At 36.0% G+C, this 23,351-nt stretch overlaps 1 protein-coding gene across 3 annotated transcripts in view; it reads right to left on the bottom strand.

Annotated features, from left to right (window-relative positions):
- Prkg1 (protein kinase cGMP-dependent 1) overlaps positions 1-23,351 on the bottom strand; it is a 1,315,555-nt gene that overhangs the window by 1,144,631 nt on the left and 147,573 nt on the right. For all 3 annotated transcript variants that reach the window (XM_008831094.3, XM_008831093.3, XM_029562517.1), the window contains exon 2: positions 3,368-3,534. In XM_008831094.3, the coding sequence (XP_008829316.1) occupies positions 3,368-3,534 (167 nt within the window). The remainder of the gene's footprint in view (positions 1-3,367; positions 3,535-23,351) is intronic.

Below are 23,351 nucleotides of genomic sequence, written 5' to 3'. Positions count from 1 at the left end.
ATAGGATTATGATGATCTTATTGAGTTTATTAAAGGCAATCAACAGCATAAATGCAGTATCTATGACCCTGAATACTGATGTATTATTTAAAATGCTGTTTTTAAAAGGACAATTAAAATGAGTTTGTTAATTGATAATTATAATGTGTTCTGCACATTAGTCAATCTAATAATGAAAAGAAGATAAATTGAAGTTATTAAAATTAGATTGAAGCAATGTAGAAAATTGTATATTTTTCTTTACTAAGGGAAGCAATATAGCTTCTGATGGATATTTCTTCCTGGTTTTGTTATGAATATATTCATATATATGCATGCATATAAGAAAATATTTCTTTTCCATCTCCTTATCCTAAGAGGTATTAATTTTATATCATAATATTTAAGTATTGTTAACTTTAAATCATAATATTTAAATTATAGGACATCATCGAGAGAAGTGAACATCACAAAAGGACTTTGTATCCTTTTCTTGGGAAGAGTACATGCATTTTCAGTTGCACAGGGTAGCTAACTTACATTAGACAGAAATATGAGTTTGGTATTTTTGTCTTTGAAAATTAAATATGATTATAGTCACCAAGTTGATATAGTACAGAACCAAAATACCAGATACACTCTCATGCATTACTGTAGATATTTCTGTCAAGGTACAGATGAGAGTAAGTAGTGGGCTTTCAGGTAAGCTTATTGTCCTCCAGAATGTGGGTGTGATTCATTCAGTCAGCTAAAGACCTCACTAGACAAATGCTGATCTCTCATCTTAGAAGGAATTCTATGACAGCCTTCAGAATTTGCAGCCTTGAGTATTTTGGACAGTCTCCAAAATATTATGAGTCCATTACCAGATAGATCTCTTTCTTTCAGTACACATACACACACACACACACACACACACACACACACACACACACACACACACACACACTGTTTGTTGTGTTTCTCTGCAGAGCTGTAGCATACCCTCGTAGTTAAGAGTTAAGAACTTAAGTTCTGAATCAAAGCTACCTGGAGAGTACTACACACTATGAAGACCTGGACAAAGTATGTATCCTCTTTGAGACTCAGTCTCCTCTTGTTTCAAAGTTGGCAATAAACATTGGTCTTTACACAGGACTGTTTGAGGGTTAGACAAATACTATATATGGAAATTGTTTAAGTAAGCATACTCTGTGTTGGACATTGGTCCTGACATTCAATAAGTAATACAGTTAAATATCTTTCACTTGCTTTTGTAAAGGAGGAGATAACAAATGCCTTTTTCATTTGTGAAGTTTATAAGGATATCTATTTTTATAAGAAATATTCATGTTGAAGGAAAACAAGCCGCGAGTCTTTGAGTTGTGACTGCTACAATGAAATAATCGGCATTTGAAGAAACTGAAGTACAAGTATATCTTGCTTTATACAATAAGCATTTTCTACATAGATACCTACCTGTATAATATCTGTATAATACCAGTATTATAATCAAATAATTTAGAACCAGATACATAATGCGATTCCTAATTTTAATCATTCCTAGAATATTGCCTCTAATTTCATAATGTTTTCTGGGTTCCTATTTATTTCGTCCAACTTCTTCATCTGCCTGTTCACTATCCCACAAGATACCCAGCCTACAATTCCATCTCTTTCCCTACGATTCTCTGTCAAGTATTTATTATTTATGTAAATAATGTCCCAATGTCCTTTGTGCTTATTGAGATTCTGTTTAAACAAAAGACAATGTAGCTAAATATTTATACTCTTCTGGCCTGGTGCAGAACTTTATAATGTTAAAGCAAAAAGTGAAAATTTTAAATACAAAATGATAGAAATTATTATTTAAAACAAAATATCCCAAAAACAGAAAGGAAAAACTAAAATGTAAATCACAAATGCACATATAACTTTTAAAATAGACCTTCAAGTATTTAATATAAACAATAAGATATTGCTATTTTATAATGCATTGTACTGTACATCAAATATCCATATATATTATCCCATTTAATCTCCTAATAATCCTGTAAAGAAGGCAGAAGACAGACATTATCAATGTTGATACTAATGCTGTTTTGGCTCAGAAAATACTTTGTTTATGGCAACCGTCTTGTTGAGCAATATCTTTGGATTTATCCCATTAGAAGCCAGTAGTCTTTTCAAGTTTCTTTCAATTATGGTAACCAAGAATGTCTCCAGATGTTGTCACATTTCCCCTGAGAGGCTGTATCCTCGTTTTCACAAATTGGGTTGTTGATGCTCAGAGAACGTATGTGACTTCTCCCAATGCCCCTTTACTCTTAATGATCTATGAACTTGACAGGGGTGATGTAAATCATGACTCACTTGACAGGAATGATCTGGACAGACGCAAATCACATCTAATCAATCATTTGTGGGTTTGTAGACAAATATCACACAGGCATTCTTGGATCCACTTATTCTCAGCAGGTTCAGATACCATCTCAGGCTTCCTTTTTCCCTCACAAATGGAAAATATGCCAATACAAATTTTAAGTTACAAATAATCATTATTATGGGCCTGGAGAGTTGTCTCAGCAATTAAGAGCACTTGGTGAACTTGCAGAAGACATGAGTCGAGTTTTCCCACACCCACATGTCAGCTCACAATCATCTGTAACTCCAGCCCTAGGGATCTGATGCTTTTCCTGGCCTCTGAGGACTAGGCATACATGGCATATATACATACATGCAGTCAAACACTCATACACAAAATAAAAAAAATCTTTTTAAAAAGAAATAACTGTTACTACAGTTTACCAGAGCATAAAACATATTTTCATAAGATATGCCTAAGTTGTTTCTCAAAGAAATTTCTATCTCAGTTTCTTCAGGTTTTGTGAAACAAGCTATCTTTCTTATTAATTAGGCAGCTAATATGCCATTTAACCTTCATGATCTGCCTCTGTCAAACACATGCAAGTGACGAAAAATTGTCCTTATATGGAAGCATCAAAACAGGAAAGCTACTCATGCATTAAAGTTAAGGGTAGAGCTGATGATACTGATTGTCTGACCTCAAAGACTTCCAGTTATCTTCAATTGTTGAAGCACTGTCAGTGTGCTCAATTGTCTCATCACGTGTAGTCTTATTCAGTATAGCAAATAGCATTTTTTTCACATTATTATCTTTCTTCAGGCTTGAAAACATACCAGATTATGATATTAATATTCTAAACATAAAACCTTTATATAATTAAGCAACCATGGTGTCTAAGTAGTGCTTTAGCTCTTTTTGAATTGTTTCCTAATAAAAGAAGGAAAACTAGAATCGTTCCATAGTACACTGCCATCTTTGTGCAGGCTGGTAAGATAGAAAGGAAATATTTGAGTGGCAGAGGAGCAGGGTTACAAACCATACCTTCCATGACATAGACCAGTGACCCCACATCTCCTTCCTTGATAATGCAACTGTCTTTGCCATATTCCACAGGGTACATACAATCCACGATCTCCTGGATCTGTGACAGCTCCAAGTTCTTCATGAAGTCATTGTCAAGGATGGCCTCTTTTATGAGATCCTTGGACCTATGGCAAGAGAAGGAATAGTTACTGACACATATGACAAGCTCTTTCATAGTTTTGAGGCTCTGCAGAGTCATGCAGTGCTCTGGCACACTACAAATGCATTTTTTTCTGTTGGAATTCCAATAGCTTTATTAAAGGCAAGAGAACAAAGTCGTTCCATGGAAGCAGAAACAGAACAGAGATTTTTTTCCCGTTAAAAAATTACATGTACTGAGGAAGAGACCAACACAAAAATAATTGAAATACAATTTCAAATTGTTTTACAATTTTTTAATCTACAAAGATTGTAGGAAAATCAATAAATACATATTTTAATTAAAGTTTATAATTTGGTTAAAGAATAAATATAGACAAAATTTGCAAATCTATAAAGAAATCTTTTTTATTCTTTAGGTATTACAAAAGAAAACACAATTTTGTTTTGCATACCCCTTCTACTGAATTTTATAGCCTGTATGTACAGAGGTTGCTTTAAATTTGCTCTCTTCTCTGCACTCATTTCTACTATAATGCCAATCATAGTACAGGTACTTAAGACATATTCTAGTTAAAATTTTGTAAGTAGTAGATGGTTGGTTGAAACAACAGGAAAAATTTGTGACAGTTTTTCATCTGTATCTGACGCTTTATTAGAAAATATTATTTCTTCAAACATCTTCATTTTGGATAACCAGACAGATAAAAATTATATTGAATAAGATATTTGAAGAGTCACATGATTCAGATCTGGGATTAAACACAGATAGTAGGAAAGATGTGAACATGAGGTTCATTGTTAGCAGGGGAGTTTTGCAGAACTTAAAAAACAGTGATAATTTCATTCACTCAGAAAAGAAGTTCCACATCAGTTACTATGAATAAAAATCAAAGACGAAAAGAAATACTTTGTCAAGAGGGAAACTATCAGAGTGTAAGTCAGGAAGTGAGTTCAACGAGAGCCAAGTCCTTAACAACACAGATGAAGCTGCACATTTGGACTTTAAATTGAAAAAAAAAACTTTTTCAAAAATGAACACAAGTTGGCCTTTGTCCACACTGACTCAGCCAGTGGCTTTCAGAGACATGACCTGCCATAGTGACGACAGACTAAAGCATCAACCCCCTCCTGCATTTCTGGGTGACTGCTCATTTAGACTAAATCTTCACTGACATGGCTTCACTTAGTATGATTCATAATGATTTGTGTTCAAATAATAAAAAGACATACATAAAAAGAAAATAGCTGAAAATTCATTTCTATGGGAAAAAAACTCCAAGAATGGATGGTCATATTGCAAATATAATTATGCTTGTGCAAGGCGAAAAGGCATAGAGGAAGCAATAATATTTTAAGTTAAAAAGTAGGGTACGTAGTTGATTTTAGGGTAAATGTGTATGTAATGAAATTTGTAAGAATAGGCTTTGAAGTTATATATACCCAGGCTCCCACCTACCCTTGTTACCTTTAAACCTGCTTCACTTTTCTAAATTTCCATTCTATAATGGCACTTTAAAAAATAACCACATAGCAGATCTATTTGTGAAGACTTGTAACAATCTGAAATTACTTTCAGTAAATGATGGGTGATAAGTTTGTTAGCAGCATTGATTGCAGTGGCCGTCATATAAGGACTAGATCACACTATACAACCATGACTTGAAACAGTAGCAAAATAAAATCAATAAAATTTTGACTTTGTTCTTTGACAGACTTAATTTTTTCTTTCCACTTTTCCATATTTTCAGTTGTCCATATTCTTAGTGTTTAGGATCAATATTCATCTGTATGTTAAAAAAAACTTTCATTTTAAAAGTAAATCATGAACAGTAGCTTCTATGAGAAAACAATAAAATGAATCTATTTCCCATTGAATTAACAGCGACCAGATATGATGGCTTAGAAGATATGACTCTCCCATAGATCTTCCATACAGCTTGAGTTCTAGAAACTCTGAAATTGCTAATGGTGGGAATTTTCACCTTGGGAAGCTATGGTGATAGATGGAAAGTTTTTAGAAGGCTCAGGATGTTCTCTATTTTGAAAGTCCTGTTTAGAAGGCAGAGGTCTTCAGTTGCATGACTTATGCTGTTCCCACTTATTTTTAAATTCCCATGTGCCCAAACTACTTTGTTTTCAGGCCAAAATTTGCTTATCTTCAGAGTTCAAAATGAAATATGGATGTTGTCTCCACCCATGATCTTCATGAAGCCTAACTACCTCCCTTTCTCCTGACCTCATGAACACTAGTGATTTCTTCATACTGACTCTCATATGTACTGAATTATAATTATTTTCTCAAATACCAGGGATTTTTATCTTTAAGAAATTCATTTCAGTCAAATCATACTATATTTTCTCTTTACTAAAATTTTCTCTATTTTATTTTTTGGAAGGTTGTTCAAAAATCAAAGCCATCCAGTATACTCACAGCTCCTAACAGAATAAAAACTAGATCTTATCATCCCATCACCCTACCTTGATTAGTAAACAAACGTTATTCTATTCTTTGAGAAATATAATGATATTCTATTAAAAGATATAAGTTCCAAAAGCATATCAGAATTAGAAATAAAATTCTCTTCCACAGATTATTGAAGAAAGTCATTTCCTTTGTCTCACAAAAACATTTTAAATGTTATGAAGACACCAGAAAAGATGAAGGAATGACCTTAGAGAACACAATCCCTCACAATCATCTGAATTTTCCAAGCATCTATAGCAGAAAGCCATCATAACTAGGGTACACTTGCTTCTCAAACTTCATTTTGGGTGAAGACCATTTAATCTCATGATTCTGAAGAAACAAAGCCTAGGCACCTGTGCCAGCTTAAAGAAAATTGATTGATCTTTAGACAAGTTTCAGAAAGCACTAGCATGCACAAAAGCTTGGGTAAAATCCTTAATACTGCAAAATTAAAAATAAATAATAAATAAATAAACTCATCAGCATAAGACCTCTGACTTCTCATTTATTCCTTCATATAGGTTTTATCAAATAACATTGTCAATAAAATATCACAAATAATCTGCCTCTGACATCACAACAAGATGTGAGTGTTGGGCCTCTGTGATGATCTTTCCAGTAAGATCTGAAGCTCAGTCTCTACTGATTGTCAGTCCTTTCCACAGGAACCAGGAAACTCCGTCTACTCTCTTACTCTCTATTTGCTCCAAATTGAAGAGAACAGTTAATCAGAGCCTGAAGCTAACTCTTCTTTGACTGTATTTGTTTACTTGAAAGAATAGTCTAAGACACTCTCACTAAGACAGGGGTTGTACATAAGACTACCTGATCTGTTAACACATATAGGGAGCTAGAGGAGAGTGGTATCACAAGAGCCTGAGGTGGTTATCTGTCCTAACCCAGAGTGCATACCCTAAGAATATTTTTCAAGGATTTATCAGCCTGGTCTGACCTAGGAGGTATAAGAAGCAAACACCAAAATCTTGGTTCTTCCCATCCTCTTTATCTGTCTCAGCGTACAGTTAATCTGTTTGGAAATCCATTTTCTTCAAACAGCCACAACATCAACTTCCTTCTCTGGAGACTAGCCCCTAGTGCCTTGTAATCATCCAGTTGTCAGCCTCTGAACTATTAGAAGACAGAATGGTGCAGTGGCATCCTTGCTCTCTGTGGGCATGGGAAGCCTTGGTATTTAGTAATGCTTATTTCTATGATGTAAATACTGGCTCCACAGGCAACTTTAAATTAAGGGAAAATCATCCTTCTTACAAAGTTGCCAAAAAAACTGACAAACTGATCTCGCATGAGCCAATACAGTTTTATTCATGGATACCCTAAGAATTTAATGTACTTTATGAATGTCGAAACCAAAGAGATGGCCTTCTTAAAAGTTTCGTCAGATGGTATAATACTCATAGATAAATAAAAGTGAGAATTAGCAATAGTTATTCTAAACTTTCTATTTTAGAAAAATGAATCACAACGTGTATTTACCCATGTACTTATTGACGAGAAAATTCCTGAAAAGGCAAAGGAGTATTTGAAAGAAGTTGTATTCTTATATGATCTTAGGTAAAATTAGGCAAGTGTTAAGGTGAGTGTAAGAAAATATACACCTATTTCTCCGATAAAGGACCCAACATTACCTGTTGTTAAACATTTCCTCATTAATTTTCTGGTCCTAACAAAAGGCTATTCTACATTGTGGGCACTGCACTAGAGGGTTAACAGATCTAAGTGCTAGTCATGTTATTTCAAGGAATGGAAACAACAATTTCAGGGCTGAGCTGAGGACTGAATGAAATAAGATCCAATCACTGCCTCCTCCATTGTAGAAACTGTGGAAAATAATATTCTAAGCACAATGAGAAGGAAAACAAAATGTGTCAAGGTCCAGAGGTTGGGACAACTGTCATCTGTTCAGGATCAGAAAGAAGAGCCACGTGACTGAAGTTCTCGTAAAGAATTATTGCTTATTTCAAAATAAGATTACTAAGTTAATGGAGGTTTTACACAATTAACAGATACTAAAAGCCAAAATTATTACCATGCTCACAAGGAATGTTTATAATTGAATCACTTGGGAGTTGCTGTCTATAAACACTGTATTTATTAGGAACTCAAATTGCAGGTTCTCAGGCCTCTCTCACGTATCAAGTCTATAAATCCCAATCCCATCCCCATTGAAGATACACAGCAGTTTTTATCCAGATGAAGTTCTCTCAAGACCTCCTAACAGTTTCTAATTCCAGGAGTCATTGCAGAAGTCTAACTCCATTTATCTAGCATGCAATGTTTGACTGATCACCTATCAGAAAAGTACATAAATGAAGCCTCTTGAAATTGTTTTCTGGCTGCCTCACAAAGAATATAGCCTATCTCTTGCCTAGAAGTTTTTTTGAGTGAATTCTATAGGTACAAGATGGCCGAGAACTAATATTAACCAGGCCACATATTTTAAAGATAAATTTTAAAGTTTAACTGGTCAATTTAAACATTTCTTCAAAATTGAAAACCTGTCTACTTTAAGCCTGGATTTTCATGTCTACCAATCCAATCTTACAGAAAAATACTGTTCTGTATCAATTTCCTCCTAAATGAAGCCTTCCATTTTGGAGGGAAATTGTTTAAGACACAGGAAGCTCTAAGGAAATGCAAAACATTCCATCCTACAAGGAAGCAGGATGTAAACATAGGAAATAAACAACGCAAAGGCTTCAAGTATGGCCCTGAAACTGGCCCAATATGCTAGGTCCCTCCCACCCTAAGCACATCTAAACAATAGAGACTACCTAGAGACCCCCTCTGATCAGCCGAGGGGCCTAGAACATTCTCAGACCTATCAAGATGCTTAGGGGAGAGAGAGAGAGAGAGAGAGAGAGAGAGAGAGAGAGAGAGAGAGAGAGAGAACACACACGACATCTGCGAAAAGCACACTCTCACAACTTTTTTAGAGAGAGAGAGAGAGAGAGAGAGAGAGAGAGAGAGAGAGACTGAAACCACCTGAACTGCCTGAAGAAGACACTCTCCAAACTGTTGAGTTGCCTGTGAGTTGTACAGTAAACTCCAGAATCAGCCATGCACAAGTAGGCTTTTGGTGATGAGCTGTCTTTGAATCATTCTGTTCTATAAGTAACCTCCACCCATGCTCTTGTAAGGAACCCCAATACAAATCATTAGTAAATTGGATTTTGGTGGTATCCTCACTTTGGTTTATTGTGGGCTCCCTAACCAGGGTGAACATATGTTCATTCACATCTCCCCAGAAATACTGTCACACAACAAATACTCATGAGGAAATACAAAGTATTTACAGACTTCATACTTATAATGACTATTTAATCCAAAAAATGAATATCACCAAGCCAAAATTTATGACAGCAACATTATTCTTAGGTAACTAGTAACATTTATTTTTTGGCTATTGTGCGCATTGAAGCTTTTTTTTCCAAGTTGCAAATTTCCTTCTAACTTTTCTCATGTAATTCTAAAACAGAAAATTTAGTTTCACCGCCATAAATCATAAACCATAGTGAACCACTTCTAGAAATAATAACTGATAATAGGGGAAGTTTGGTACCCTATAAAATATTAATTTGCTCCAATGTCATTTAGACAGTAACATAAGAATTCTCCTTTATAACTAATGTTTTCCTCTCATTGTCACTAAGAATAATGCTAAGTAGATATTGAAATCACTGGTTAGCTGTTAAAAGACAGGACAGGCTCATAATAATTAAAGGAAAATTATTATCCTTTGTATGTGCTCATCAATTTCCAAATGATTCAATATTAAAACTCTTCCATTCAACTATTCAAGCCATTCAGCCTATAGACACATATGTATATGACAGGCAGTTCCCAGAAGTGACCAAGGCTTAAATTACAGCAGGCTCTGAAAGAGCTCAGATCAAAATCTTGTTCTAGAAGCTCCTACTTTGATATCACAATAGTGGAATTGTGAGATTTCACAGAAGTACTACCCAATGCTCTATTTAAGAACAAATAAGATCATACTCATCCCATTGCAATGTATAAGAACTATGTAGTTTGTTCTATTAAGAATTAATTTTATTCCTAAAGTGCAGGTATCCAAACAACAAAAGTAAGCAACAACAGAGGAGAGAACATATGACTAGGTTTCTATGTCTAGTTTCAAGTCAACATCATACAGCATTTTTAAACCTTTCAGTGAATTAAATAATTGACACCTCAGAGAACCCATGTGTTTACAGTAAGGTCAACATGATCACACTGTGACCACCCCTCCCTTGGAGAACCCCAACTTCAGGGCATCGGTTTGATGCCACACTGTCAGTCTACTGAAACCCAGTGCCTCGTATAATCATCATATTGTCATTTTGATTACTGGTCTTTTTTTCACTGTCTTCATTTCTGTAACTCATATCATTATTTTAAAATTTTTATGATTTTCAAACATAATCCTGAGATAAATTATCATATCTATACAATGTGCTTATAGTTAATGAAACAAAAGTAACACAATTCTCTGCTAGTCCCAACTGTCTGCCTTTCACCACAACGTATAAATTTTCCTTTGGCTGAAAATAATGACTTGGTTAATTCACCCAAGTCATCTAATTTCAGGAAAATGGAGCCAAATTCAGCATTGCCATATTATGTGTGTTGGAAATCAGAGCATCAACTCTGGTAAATTTGTTTTGTCTTGTTTCATTTTCTCTCCAGATATTATTGTTATTAGGCTTCAATACACTAGGAACTTTGAATCTTCCTGAAGGGAAAGTTTTTAAAGAATTAAAAATGTTATTTTTAATCTTAGTTCTAAAAGCTTAGACAAAGTGAAAAACTCAACCCCAAACTGACAACCTGAATCATTGTCATAGTAACTGTAGTTGGATCACTATCAATATGAATTAAATAGTTACTTTGTGTTCTGAAATATCAAAGAGCTTTGTCTCATCTAAGGCTCATTATGATTCTCTACGTTCACTGTAGTGGAATCCAGAAAGTTCTTCATAATGTTCAGTGATACACAGTAAGCGACGGGTAAAGTCAGGATTTAAAGATTAAACTGACTTCTGAGACAATACTTTCCCTAAGCTGTTCAACTTTAATTCCAAAACTAAATTATATTTTACAATTTCAAGTAATTATCCCAATTATAAAATCCAAAAGTAAATATCACGCTTACTTTTGCCAAATTCTGGAAAAGTAACAAAGTTATGTGGGCTAATATGATCTTTTATCTGCAAAGGCCATTTCATACTTCTAAGCAGCCCTACTTGGAACATTTCATTCTATTATTACCCAAACCTGGGTAAGAGGTAGAACAGATGAGGCTGTTATCCCTATTTGGCACAAAGAGGTTAGATTCCTGGGGATTTAGTGTTCAAGATCAGAGTGGAATTCAGTTCACTGTCTACCAGCCGGAAATAAAGTAAAAACCCTTCATTTTTTACATGCACACTTATATTCAGTCATTCATATTTTTCTACTACTCTATGTTTGTTTCTGTGTCTGTCTTTGTCTTTCTTTCCACACTTCAAGCATTTTAATATTCAAGCTCACACAGATAAAGGCTCAACAAATTCACTGTAACAACAGCCCCAACTATGCTTATTAGACAACAATCCTATGGCTTAAGAAATTCTATGTTACGGTGCCAGAGAGATGGCTCAGCAGCTAAGAGCACTGACTGTTCTTGCAGAGGTCCCAGGTTCCATTTCCAGAGCCCACAGGATGACTAACAATCATCCATAACTCCAGTTCCAGGGGAATATGACACCTCTGACCACAGGCATTGCATGACATGGGTGCACTTACACACATGCAGGCAATACACTCATATATATAAAATATTTTTTTTAATCCTATGTTACGAGGCTAGGCAAACGGCTCAGTGGGTAAAGTACTTGCTGTTCAAACAGGAGGATCTGAGTTTGGATTCTAAGCAGTCTCTTTAAAAGCCAGGTGCTATCACACATGACTGTGATCCCAGAACTGGAGGGGCAGAGGCAGGAGGCTCCCAAAGACTTGCCACTCAGCCAGTCTAGCTGAATCAGTAAGCTCCAGGGTTAGTGAGAGTCCCTGTCTCAAAAAATAAGGTGGAGGGCTATTAAGACATCGGATACTGACATCTGGCCTCTGCATGTGCACACACACACACACACACACACACACACACACACCACAGTTTTTAAAAATAATAAATAAATAAATAAATAAATAATCCATGTTCATTCATTCAGAGAGATGTCCTTTCCATCCTAATTAGTTCTCAACACTAATGAAAGCCGAACAAGATTTGTGTTCTTTACAGGGAGATAGCCTCCAATACAGCAATATCGCTTGATCTTAGCAATGGAACTCAACTCATTTTGATTTCCAGTATGCTCACATTTCCTCTCTCATTTTCTTTCCGTTCATCCTACGTATGCTGACCCAAATGGCCTCTACATACAATATGGAAAAGGAATAGAGTATATGAAAGTGTACCAACCATTAAGATAAATATTTCTATTTGAATTCAACAGAAAAGGGAAGCTCTTGGGAGTGTGCTCAGTGGTAGAGCACATGCCATGAATGCAAGAGGTCCTGGATTCCGTCCACAGAAAGCACCAAAGGAAAGTTCCCTTTATGTTTATAGGATAAAAATCTAAGAGAAACTGTAGAGAAAAGACTGCTTTTAATTCATATAATTAATGGTCTATCTTGTGAGTTTACTTCAGAGGAATATGAATATGATACTAAATATTACTTCATATTATACTAGAATTTGTGATATTGGGTAAATATTTCAATGTAATTGTTTAGACATTATAATCTGAATTGACTACATTAACTTTTCAGCAAGGAAGAAAGAGAAAGTTAAGAAAGCAGTGAAGGAGGAAGATAAATAAATGTGATTTTATAACTTGAATTCACTACCTATGTGTCATGTCCAATGCTATCCTCTAAAGGTTTATCACTTTCAGATATTTATTATCTTTATTATTTCTATGTGTATGAGTGTAGTGCCTGCATGTGTGTAAGTACAACAGCAGGCAGTGCTCTTAACCACTGAGCCATCTCTCCAGCCTCTATTTATTATCTTTTCAATATAACATTTCTATGTTTAAAAATCAGACACTGCAGGTGGGTTTACAATAAAATCATAATTATCCACACAGTGATTTAAAGACTGAACTAAAGTCACTGGTGATAGAAATATATTAATGAAAATAAATTCTACTTTTTTTATTCTGAGAGGTCTTCTATACAGTAAGGTTAGTATACTACATATTTCAAAATAGCTAAAAAGAGGGAAAAAAATGTTCAAAAGGAAGCAATGGTAACTACCTGACAGGATGGCATGCTAAGTTTTCTGATGTGATCATTTCACAGTCTGTGCAGGTATCATGGTACCATTTGTATGCCATACAATAAATATTTGTCAACTAACAGCAAACAGGCGAAGAGGTTACTGGACAACACTCTGCACACAGCCCTCTCACAGCTTCTTCTTTCCTGTCACCTTCTAGAATGAATAATGAGATCAGGAACAGGATGGGGGATGCGAAGAAGTATAGGAATCTGTGGAGATACTCATTCCTCCCCTGTGGCTAGTCAAGGTCCATGGGGGGGTGGATAATGAGTGAGAGAAAGAATTTTGTATGACTTTCACTTGCTTTAATACATATACTGTGTCACCTTGCCTTCCACCCCTCAACACAATAAAAATCAGGTTTACTAGTTAGAAAAAACAGCCAGTGCAACTTTGTAAAATATTTTAGTTGATTCTTTGAGTATTTCATACAATGCATTTTAATCATATTCAGACTCCTTCCCCAACTCCATTCCTACCCCATCTTCATGTCCTCTATTATTTTTTTTCTTTTTTAAAGACCTATTAAGTCTAATTGTTGTGTTCCTCAAATGTTCTTGGGTATGTATTTATATTATTATTATTGTTGTTGTTGTTGTTGTTTTTGTTGTTGTTGTTGTTATTTTAAAATTGAGTCAAATTTGTGTTCCCCAAATTGTCTTGGGTGTGGGTTCATCGCCTGGAGTCTTTAACTTTCATCTCACAACCTTTTCTTTAAGAAAACACTATCCCCAGTATATAAGGCTTTTACAGTTACCTACTCAGTCTGACCTTTATTCTGTTGGTTCATTAATTCATTAACTCACTAAGTATTCCTTGAGAGCCTCAAAAATGACAGGGCACCAAGCACTGCATGCAAGGATAAGGAGAGTAGGATCTCTGCTTTCTTAGAGCTAAGATGCTGGCAATAAAGGACAATAACAAAACATAAACAGTAAAGATGCCAATAAAAAACAGAATGTGCTTGGTAGATTACAAATGGGTATGAAATGCAGATTAGAGAGGGTGGGTTTTAGGTCTGAATAAAGACCTGTCTGAAAATGAAGCACTTAGGTAAAGTTTTAAGGATAAGATGAGCTACCTGGTAGGAACTCGAAGGGAAAGTACTCACACCAGAAGGAACAGATTGTTTTCAGGGCAAGATCAGGATTTCAAGAAAACCCCTACATTGAACTAGAATCTTTTAAGTAGGGCACAGCTGGACATGAATTCACAGACAGGGAATTGCAGGCCCTTTGGAAAGAATTAGACTTTTAATAGAATGGAAATCTATGGAAAGAATGAAACAAAGATAATGAGTATTCGGTGTGAACTGAGTTTTTAAAGGATCACTCAGATTTTAATGAACTGAGACAACTGCAGGTAGAAAGAGAGGGGAAGGGGGCAGGAGAGATGGCTCAGTAGTTAGGAGTGCTCCTTGCTCTTGCAAAGGACCTGAGTTTGGTTCTCAGTACCCACATGGCAGCTCACTCCAGCCCTGTGGTAAGTCCAGTTCCAGGGGACTGAAAGCCCTCTTCTGACCTCCACAGGCATTGCATGCACAGCTGCACTTAAACATGCAGGCAAAATATTCATACACATATAAATAAACAAATTATTCTTTTAAGAAAGAAGGAGAAGGGAAGGGAAGGATACCACACTATTCTCAAGAAAGACAGGGTGCTGACACAGATCTTAACTTTTTCGTCTGGCAATCCCTCTTTAGCCAAGAAATTTTTATACAACCCCAGGTACATAGGTATACGTCATAGTATATAAAAGCATAGGTAGAAATAACAGGTATATAAATCAAACATTTGCTGATAGTAAATCATAAAGAAATTTATTTTAAAATAACTCATTCATTAAAGGCAAAAGCAAATTTGCATGCAATGTGATATATTGCTTGTTTATTTTCACATAAAGAATTAAATCATGACTGAATATTTGGTGCTGCAGGATGTAGAACATCAACAGTTTTCAGAGTTGATCAATATTTTTATTATATAATTATCAGTGATTAGAATGTCACTTCATGTAAATACAAAGCCCAAAATGGAAGAAGTATGTTTGGGGCCATATCAGAAATGGTTGGAAATTCTGTTCTAATCTCAACTCAAAATCTATTTAACATTTTTTATTAAACAGTCCAGTAACTCAAACAGCAGTTTTAAAAATCAAACATTGTAACAACATATGATGCAAAGTTTCACTAACTTGACCCCCGCTGAGCCCCAGCTGAGACCCAGCTGACCCCCAGCGCAAGGTCACACTGTCACTTTCTTTTTTTTCCCCAGTGATTTATTTAATAACCACATACGTAAAAGAAGAATTTCATTACAACAACATTGACATAACCCACTGAGTACTGCTCATATATTCATGGGTGTGGGGCCAGTCTCTGGAGTGTGAAAACCTACCATGACCACACCATTCAAGAAAACTGATTCTCCCTCTCTCAGAAGCCATCAGTTGTCAATAGCTCCTCAGTTAGGAGTAGGGGCTTATCAGCCCCGCCCCTCTAAGTACTAGATTGTTGACCAGCTTGATGTTTTACAGGTCTTGTGCAAGCAGCCACAGCTGATGAGTTCATGAGCCATATATAATTTTTAATATGGCTAATTTTATATCATTGTCCTGGCTAGCTCTGACATCATCCCAATTATTCATTGCGGATGACCATTGTCTTTTAGTCTGGTAGAAATTAACACCTTTTTTCCCTGGATTTATTCATATGGATTTATTCTTCAGATTTCCTTAAGTATATGGGTTTCACAGTAACTGAAATTTGCTTAGAAACAAAATCACTGAAAAAGAAAGCTAATACGATGTACCTTCTTCTTCCGTGCTTTTAAAACTACACAGGAACATACACAATAAACAGATACATAAGAAAATCTGCCACATTTATGGTGGTAAGATTAGTGTCCAAATGGGCTGGTTTCCTCCTCATTTGTCACAGCAAAATGGCAATCAACCCAAATTAAGTCAAAATTAGACAGCCATCTTGGCAGTGAGAAGCCATCCGTAATGTTGAGGAAATATACTTGTTAGCATCCTGACATGACAATCCATGCAAGAAACTGGTATAAGAGACCTGATTCTCTTGCCAACTTATTGCAGATAAAGAACAAAGAAGCATTAGAGAGAAAAGCAGGCAAGGAAGAACATCAAAGTGATTCGATATTAATCATGCTTTGACTCATTCCCTACTATACAAGCCTCATTACCCACCCTTCCATTTATTCCCTAAGCTGAAAATTGCATTGTAAATGACACCATTCCTGGGAATGACTGCATCATGAGGATCATTAAGATTTCTATGCCGAATATAGTATCTTAGAGTTCTAAATGTCAGCAAGGTGAACTTTTGCACACAATAAAATGAATACCTCCTTTCGCTTTTGACTCGTGACTTGTTAAGTTCCCATCATGCTTATTTATCCTCATGTTTGTGGGTAATGGTAGCCATTAAAGAGTCAGTTCCTTTGCTGCCTTAAACTCTTTTGTAAACATGATAGGTTGGGAATATACAAGTGAAGAGTAAATAATTTTAATTAAGAACTCATATTTTTGGAAACTTGTGACCTTCTTAGCTTCCTGCTTGTTTATGCTCAGTTCATGTTCATTTGGAGTTCTGTGCTGATGCTGTGGAGTCACATATACCATTTCTATTTAAATATGGCATACCTTGTCCTCTCTCAGACATATTCAACCATCTCAGTCTCCTCAGTACATTGTGGGAACCAGCAATGTCGCCACCACTCTTCCTAGTGAAAGTCCCCACAGCAAGTTTCAACTTACGTTCACCCCCAGTCATGTCTAGGAGAATTCGAATGTCTTTTACTACAGTGTTAATCATCAACTCACCTTCTAATATAACTTGGTCTCAATAGATCATTTGAATTTGTCATTCCAAATTTATAACTCAGCTTTCTATAGCATAGAGCTACTATAAACCATATCTGTACCTGAGTGACTCTAACCTTCAATATCCTTTTGGATTTCCCAAATCAGTGGATGCCCTTTCTCCCACAGCAGCCTGTACAACACCTACTAGCGCTTGGATAGCTAGCAGCAAGGAGAACGTCTCCAGCTCACTTCTGGCTTCATTATTACATATCTTGCAATGACATTAGATGGCATCTTCAGCATGATCTTATCATCTACTTTTGGGAGGCAACCAAAAGAAATGGAAAAAGTTGGTACTCTTTTGAGGGCCTCTGGAGCCTCCCTGGGCAAAAATTTGGTGGGTCACGTAAGAACTGCTTAGTACTTATTCCTTTGCCTTCTCGATCCATTTGTTCAGGATCATAGTATTCAGCATGCCTTTTCTTACTCTGTTGTTTAAAAGGCTTCTACTTGATCATATCTAAGAGATTATAAAGATACTTTCATCACTTCTAATATTGTCAGAGTACCTATGTGTTTCAATCATTCTTCAGCTTGTCAAACGGCACAAATCCTGAAAATATGGACACCCCAAGGCACTCCAAAATATTTTTACTTCAATTAGCCTGAAGTATGGCCCACATACTGGTATATACACTGCCATGCAGTTATGACATGAGAAATGTATTTTCATTATAAGGTCGTGTGTTAAAATAGTTGGAATTTTATTAGATTATCTTTTATAAAGAGTTTACAACTATTCTTCCTTGAGACAATTTTCAACCTAATGTCCATCCTAAGGGAAAAAAATTAACCAACATCATAGAGCATATTCAAGTATTCTTTATCCAAAATATCATTGTGGAAGATGTAAGCAATGTCACAGAAAATATCAGTTTACACAAATATAAATACTAAACTTTAAAAACAAAAGAAGAGCAGACATGCAGACCTATAGGAAACCTTTTAATCATGACTTTACACAGTCACAGCAAAGAGACAGAGACCACCAGGGCATTTATTCTCTAAAGCACTCTTTTCGTTGTCAATATGGCACATGTTTTCTTGGCTTCCTTACTTCTCCTGTCTGTTGTCTCTTATCTCTCTACCTATCCATCTGTGTTCTTCCTTCCCCATTCTTTCTCTGCCCCGGCCCCAGCTCTGATCTCTGCTTATATTCATATTTAGTAACACGCTATTCTAAAACATTTTTCTCTTTTTCAGTTAACATACTCTCTTTGGATAATCTTCTTTGTATATTTTTATTCAATATTTGTGCATTTCATACACAATATCTTAATCATCTTTATACCCTTTTATGATCATCTTTATATAAGTTAGTGTCCCCAGACATCCTTCAGTGCAAGTTCATCCACTGAAGTCTAGTCAGCCTATCTAGGATTCCCTTAAAGAAGATCTTCCTCACCCAGCAGTAATCAGATGGCCAATAGTTTTTCAGGTTAGATTGGGGCCTGCTGCTCATTTTCCTTGGATAATCATAATGAAATGACTATACAATGAGATAAGTCTGGGTCTTCTACCTGACCTTCTCCTAGAGTTCCAGGCAGTAAGGGGTTAACCTATACAGGCACCTGAAGCTCACCATGGTCACAGGGACTGTGTATCTTGAATTGCCACAAATCTACTTACTTCTCTTCTAGAACTCTCAACCTCAGGAGCATCACCACTGACCCAGCTGCTCAAAACAGTAATTGATAGGTCACTGTTGATCTCATTCCTTCTCTTATGCTCCACAACCAATACTTCTGCCTCTAAATAGTGTGTATCTGCCTGCCTATGGAAGCCAGTCGTTGACATTTCGTGTTTCCCTTTGTAGCTCTCCACTTTATTTTTTAGGACAGAGTCTCTGAGTTGATTACTGAAACTGGAGCTAACCGAAGCAAGAATGAGTGGCCAGTGAGCTCCTAGGATCCACTTGTCTCCACCTCCCAGCCCTAGAATTACAGGTATGCACTATCATGCCCAGTATTTTACATGGGTTTGTGAGTCCAAACTCAGCTCTTCATGCTTGCATGGCAAGCACTTTAACAACTGAAACGTCTTTCCAGGCCCCCTAGCTATCTAGTTAAACATAGCTTCATCTATCAACTGGTCTTTGTTTCTTGATCATTGTTTCAGAGTAGTATTTTGAATTCATAAATGTAGTCAAGGTTTCAGGACTGACTGTACTTTGTTTGAAACTTTTAAACACCAAATAAAGCAATTCTCAATGGAAAAAATGCAAAATTCTATTAGAAACCCCTCTTAGCTAATAATATTGTATCAGTGTGAATGTACTGGTTTCAACACTATACTACAATGTAATTCCATCACTGGGGATAACTGGTTGAAAGGTATATAAAACCCTCTGTATGGTTTTTGCAAATTCTTATGAGTTCTAAATGACTTCAAAGATAAAAATTAGACAGTCTGATTTTATCCACTGCTTTCTGCCCCACTCCACCTTAAAACCCTAAGTGACATCTGAGTATCCTTAAACAAGGCCACCATCCTCACATGAGACTTTCCAGTCCATTCAAGGTCTAGTCTGCTGCATGCTCCATTTTCCACCTCCCTTTTTGGACTCGTATGACAACTGTACCAGTCTTCTTTTAGTTTCTCAAAAAGGACACACTTTCTCATGCCATCAGAACTTCAAATAAGCTACCCCATCTGCCTGAAACAGTTTCCTCAAATCTTTGCTTGGCTTGTCATCTGCCTATTTTTCCAATTTCTACGAAATGTTCCTCCACTGTGGAAGTTTTCCCAACTTTCCTCTTCTGATTCATCCCTCTGTCTCGATGAATTAGCTCTGCTTGTAACCACATCCACGTGACCTCTTATTTTTCCTCCTATAAAGTTCTTCAGTGGGCAGGTGAGATGGCTCAGCAGGTAAAGGCACTTGTAGCCAAGTCTGCCAACCTGAGTTCAATCCCTGAAACCCACAAAAAGGAGAAAGACAAGAACCAACTTTGTAAAGTTGTCCTCAGGCCTGTACTCTTGACTGTGGCATGTGCACACACACACACACACACCAACACAAATATACACACAATGAAATATTTTCATATTAAATATTATTTTAAAAAGTTTGTCTTTTTTATTTAAAAAAAATCTTCAGACTTTGAAATTGTTCTTAAATATTTACCCTCATGCCAGTAGTCCATAAACCTAACATAGACAGCAAATTTGGCAACGTCTCTCTCTCTCTCTCTCTCTCTCTCTCTCTCTCTCATATAATAGTGCAGAGGTACCTGCTATATATATATATATATATATAGAGAGAGAGAGAGAGAGAGAGAGAGAGAGAGAGAGACAGAGAGAGACAGACAGAGACAGAGACAGAGAAATAGTTGGCAATATTCCACTTTTTATTAGCAACAGGTTTGCAATGGCTTATTAACCAAGATTTTGAGGTGGTGCTATATCAAATATTACAGGTATTGTGGGGCACGGTATGATATTCCAGATGATAAATTGGACCAGAGTGTAGTTAACAGAAATGTAACCATGTTATTATTTAAATATCTGATAAAATGGAAAAACATACAAATACAAAATTCTGTTTAGAAATGACTTTATAGTAAGTCAATTAAGAGCATGATAGAGGACAAACCACAGAAAGTGGCCATGATCTTCTGCACTATTTTCTTCCCATATGAGCTCAAGTATTCAGTCAAATGCAGTTTAGAGTAACACAAGCGTGGCATCCTTCTAAGCCATTTTATACTCTATTGAATGAATGTCACAATTACTATTGTATTATTCCAAGAATCAAAAGACATCCAAACTACAAAAACTCACCAGAGGTGCAAACCTTGACTGTTAAAACAAGGACGCTGAGAAGAATGCAATTCATCGATGATACAGTTGGGATCAGCATTCAGGTCACCTGAAGTCTAGTGGCAAAACTATGCATCTACGCACAAGGATTTTTGTAATTTCAAAAAAAATATAACAGTTTGGGACTGGAGAGATGGCTCAGGAGTAAAAAGCACTGGTTGTTCTTGCAGAAGACCCAGGTTCAATTCCCAGCACCGACACGGTAGCTAACAACCATCCATAATTTCAGTTCCAAGGAATCTAATACTGTCTTCAGACCTCCATGGAGACGTATGACACGCAAGCACTTACATATGCACAGGCAATATATTCATACACATAAAATGATAAGTAAAATATTTTTTTAAATAAACTTTAAAATATAAGAATTTTCAAATATTTCCATTTGGATTATTAAGCCCATGAATCTATTTGTTAAAATATTTAAAAATACAAATAAAGGTTTAACCTCTACATTTGAAAGCAACAAGAATGCAAATCAGATTTCTGATAATGGTGGATTAGCAATCAGTTGACCAATTTTTAAATTGTGTAGTCAGTTTTGAAATATTTAAGACCTTTTAAGGCTGAATTCTTAGCTTTATTTTTTATGAGCTCATTGTAAGTTAGATTCTAAACGAGTTTGTGAGATAAAAGTCAGAGGAAGTTTTATGTCATGACCTGAGAAGAAATTTATTACAAAGAGCTTCATGCTAATGAGTTGAGAGAATGAGTATTTCAAGTTCAAGCTAATGTTTAACAATGTACTAGCTCTTGTTGGTATATACAGTCTTTCTAATGGCAATTTTTCCCACAAAAGGCATACAATACACATCTTATCTACCATTAATTCAGTAGATTTTTTCTTTTTAGTCTGTGAATTAGTGTTCATCGTAATTCACTTGAGTGAGATTTAATATCCTCCCTTTGATATTAAAATGGTGTTTAAAAGCTTGTAAAAATACATAAAGAAAGAACCAGGCCATCATTTTTCATATTAGCTGTGCTAAGGTTTTAGAAATCAAAGTCCTTCACATTCCTGTTCAGAATGCCAATCAGCAGATGTTTGTAAGGGAGTAAACCTGCAGAGTGGCTGCAGAGAGATGAGGGGTCAAGTCTCCTTTCTGTGTCTTCTGCACTGTTAGTTCATGAGTCTGTAGCTTATGTGAGTCTCAGTCTCATCATCTACAAAAATGAGCAAGAAAACAGTGTATGCTTCTAAGGTTGTAACAACTGTACTATGGCACATGGGCTAATAATTTAGATGCATGGCACTAATAAACTCAGAAACCATTACAGTTATCAGCTAACTGCAAGAACAGTAGACAAAAGACGGGACGAGGAAAGGTGTACTGCTTTGAAAGAGTGGCACAGGTGTCGGGAAAGAGAACCCTGGGAGGTGCAGTTACTGCAAGGGTATATGGGGATAGGGCTTCTGAAAGCTTGATTAGAACAGGATGCTGGTTTCTATACCTACGTGCAACATCCCATGTTTCCTTAGCTCTGACCCACATTGGAATTGGGCCACCGAGGATTTCCTGAAGACAAAATCAATCTGGCCAGGACAATATAAAATCAAAAGAAGGAACCAGAAGCTTAGAAGAACCAGCTCTTCATACCCAAAAAGTAAAACACAAAGACACATAGAGTTCAAGAAAAGAAGCAGAACTAAACTTGAATGCCTGAGTATCACAGAAGAGTCAGAAACTACAAAAGAAATTCACATGTCAAAATCACAGAGAAAAAATGATAACATGAAAACCCAAAATAACATATCCCCACCAAATACAAGTAATCCTCTAGAGGAGCACAATGAGAATCCCCTAGAGACAATGTAGGACATGGAACTCAAAAGAACAATGATGAATATGATAAAAGAATTCAGTGAATTTAAAGAACACACAAACAAGGTAATCATAGAGCTGAAGGAAGATAGGGATAAACTTCTGAATGAATTCAGAAAAGAGCTAGAAATATTGAAGAATACTCAGGCTGAAATAAAGAATGAAGTGAAACACTCCATAAGCCAATTAGAAAAGAGCTGAAATGAAGAAGGAAGTGAAACACTCAGTAAGCCAATTAGAAAAGACAGGAGAAAGCCTCAACAACAGGATGAATGAAATGGAAAACAGAGTATCAAGACTGGAAGATAAAGTGGACGAACTGGACCACTCAAGCAAAGATTATGAAAAATTTAAGAAATCACAAGAATGGAATATGCAGGAATTGAGTGATACCATAAAAAGACCAAACTTGCGAATCATAGGCATACAAGAAGGAGAAGAATCCCAAGACAATGACATGGACCAGATCTTCAACAGAATTGTGGAAGAAAA

This window comes from Nannospalax galili, unplaced genomic scaffold, assembly GCF_000622305.1.
Source record: "Nannospalax galili isolate Female #2095 unplaced genomic scaffold, S.galili_v1.0 scaffold175, whole genome shotgun sequence".
NCBI classification, from domain to species: domain Eukaryota; kingdom Metazoa; phylum Chordata; class Mammalia; order Rodentia; family Spalacidae; genus Nannospalax; species Nannospalax galili.
The sequence above is the reverse complement of the archived record's forward strand: the minus strand, read 5'-3'. Positions and strand labels throughout refer to the sequence as shown.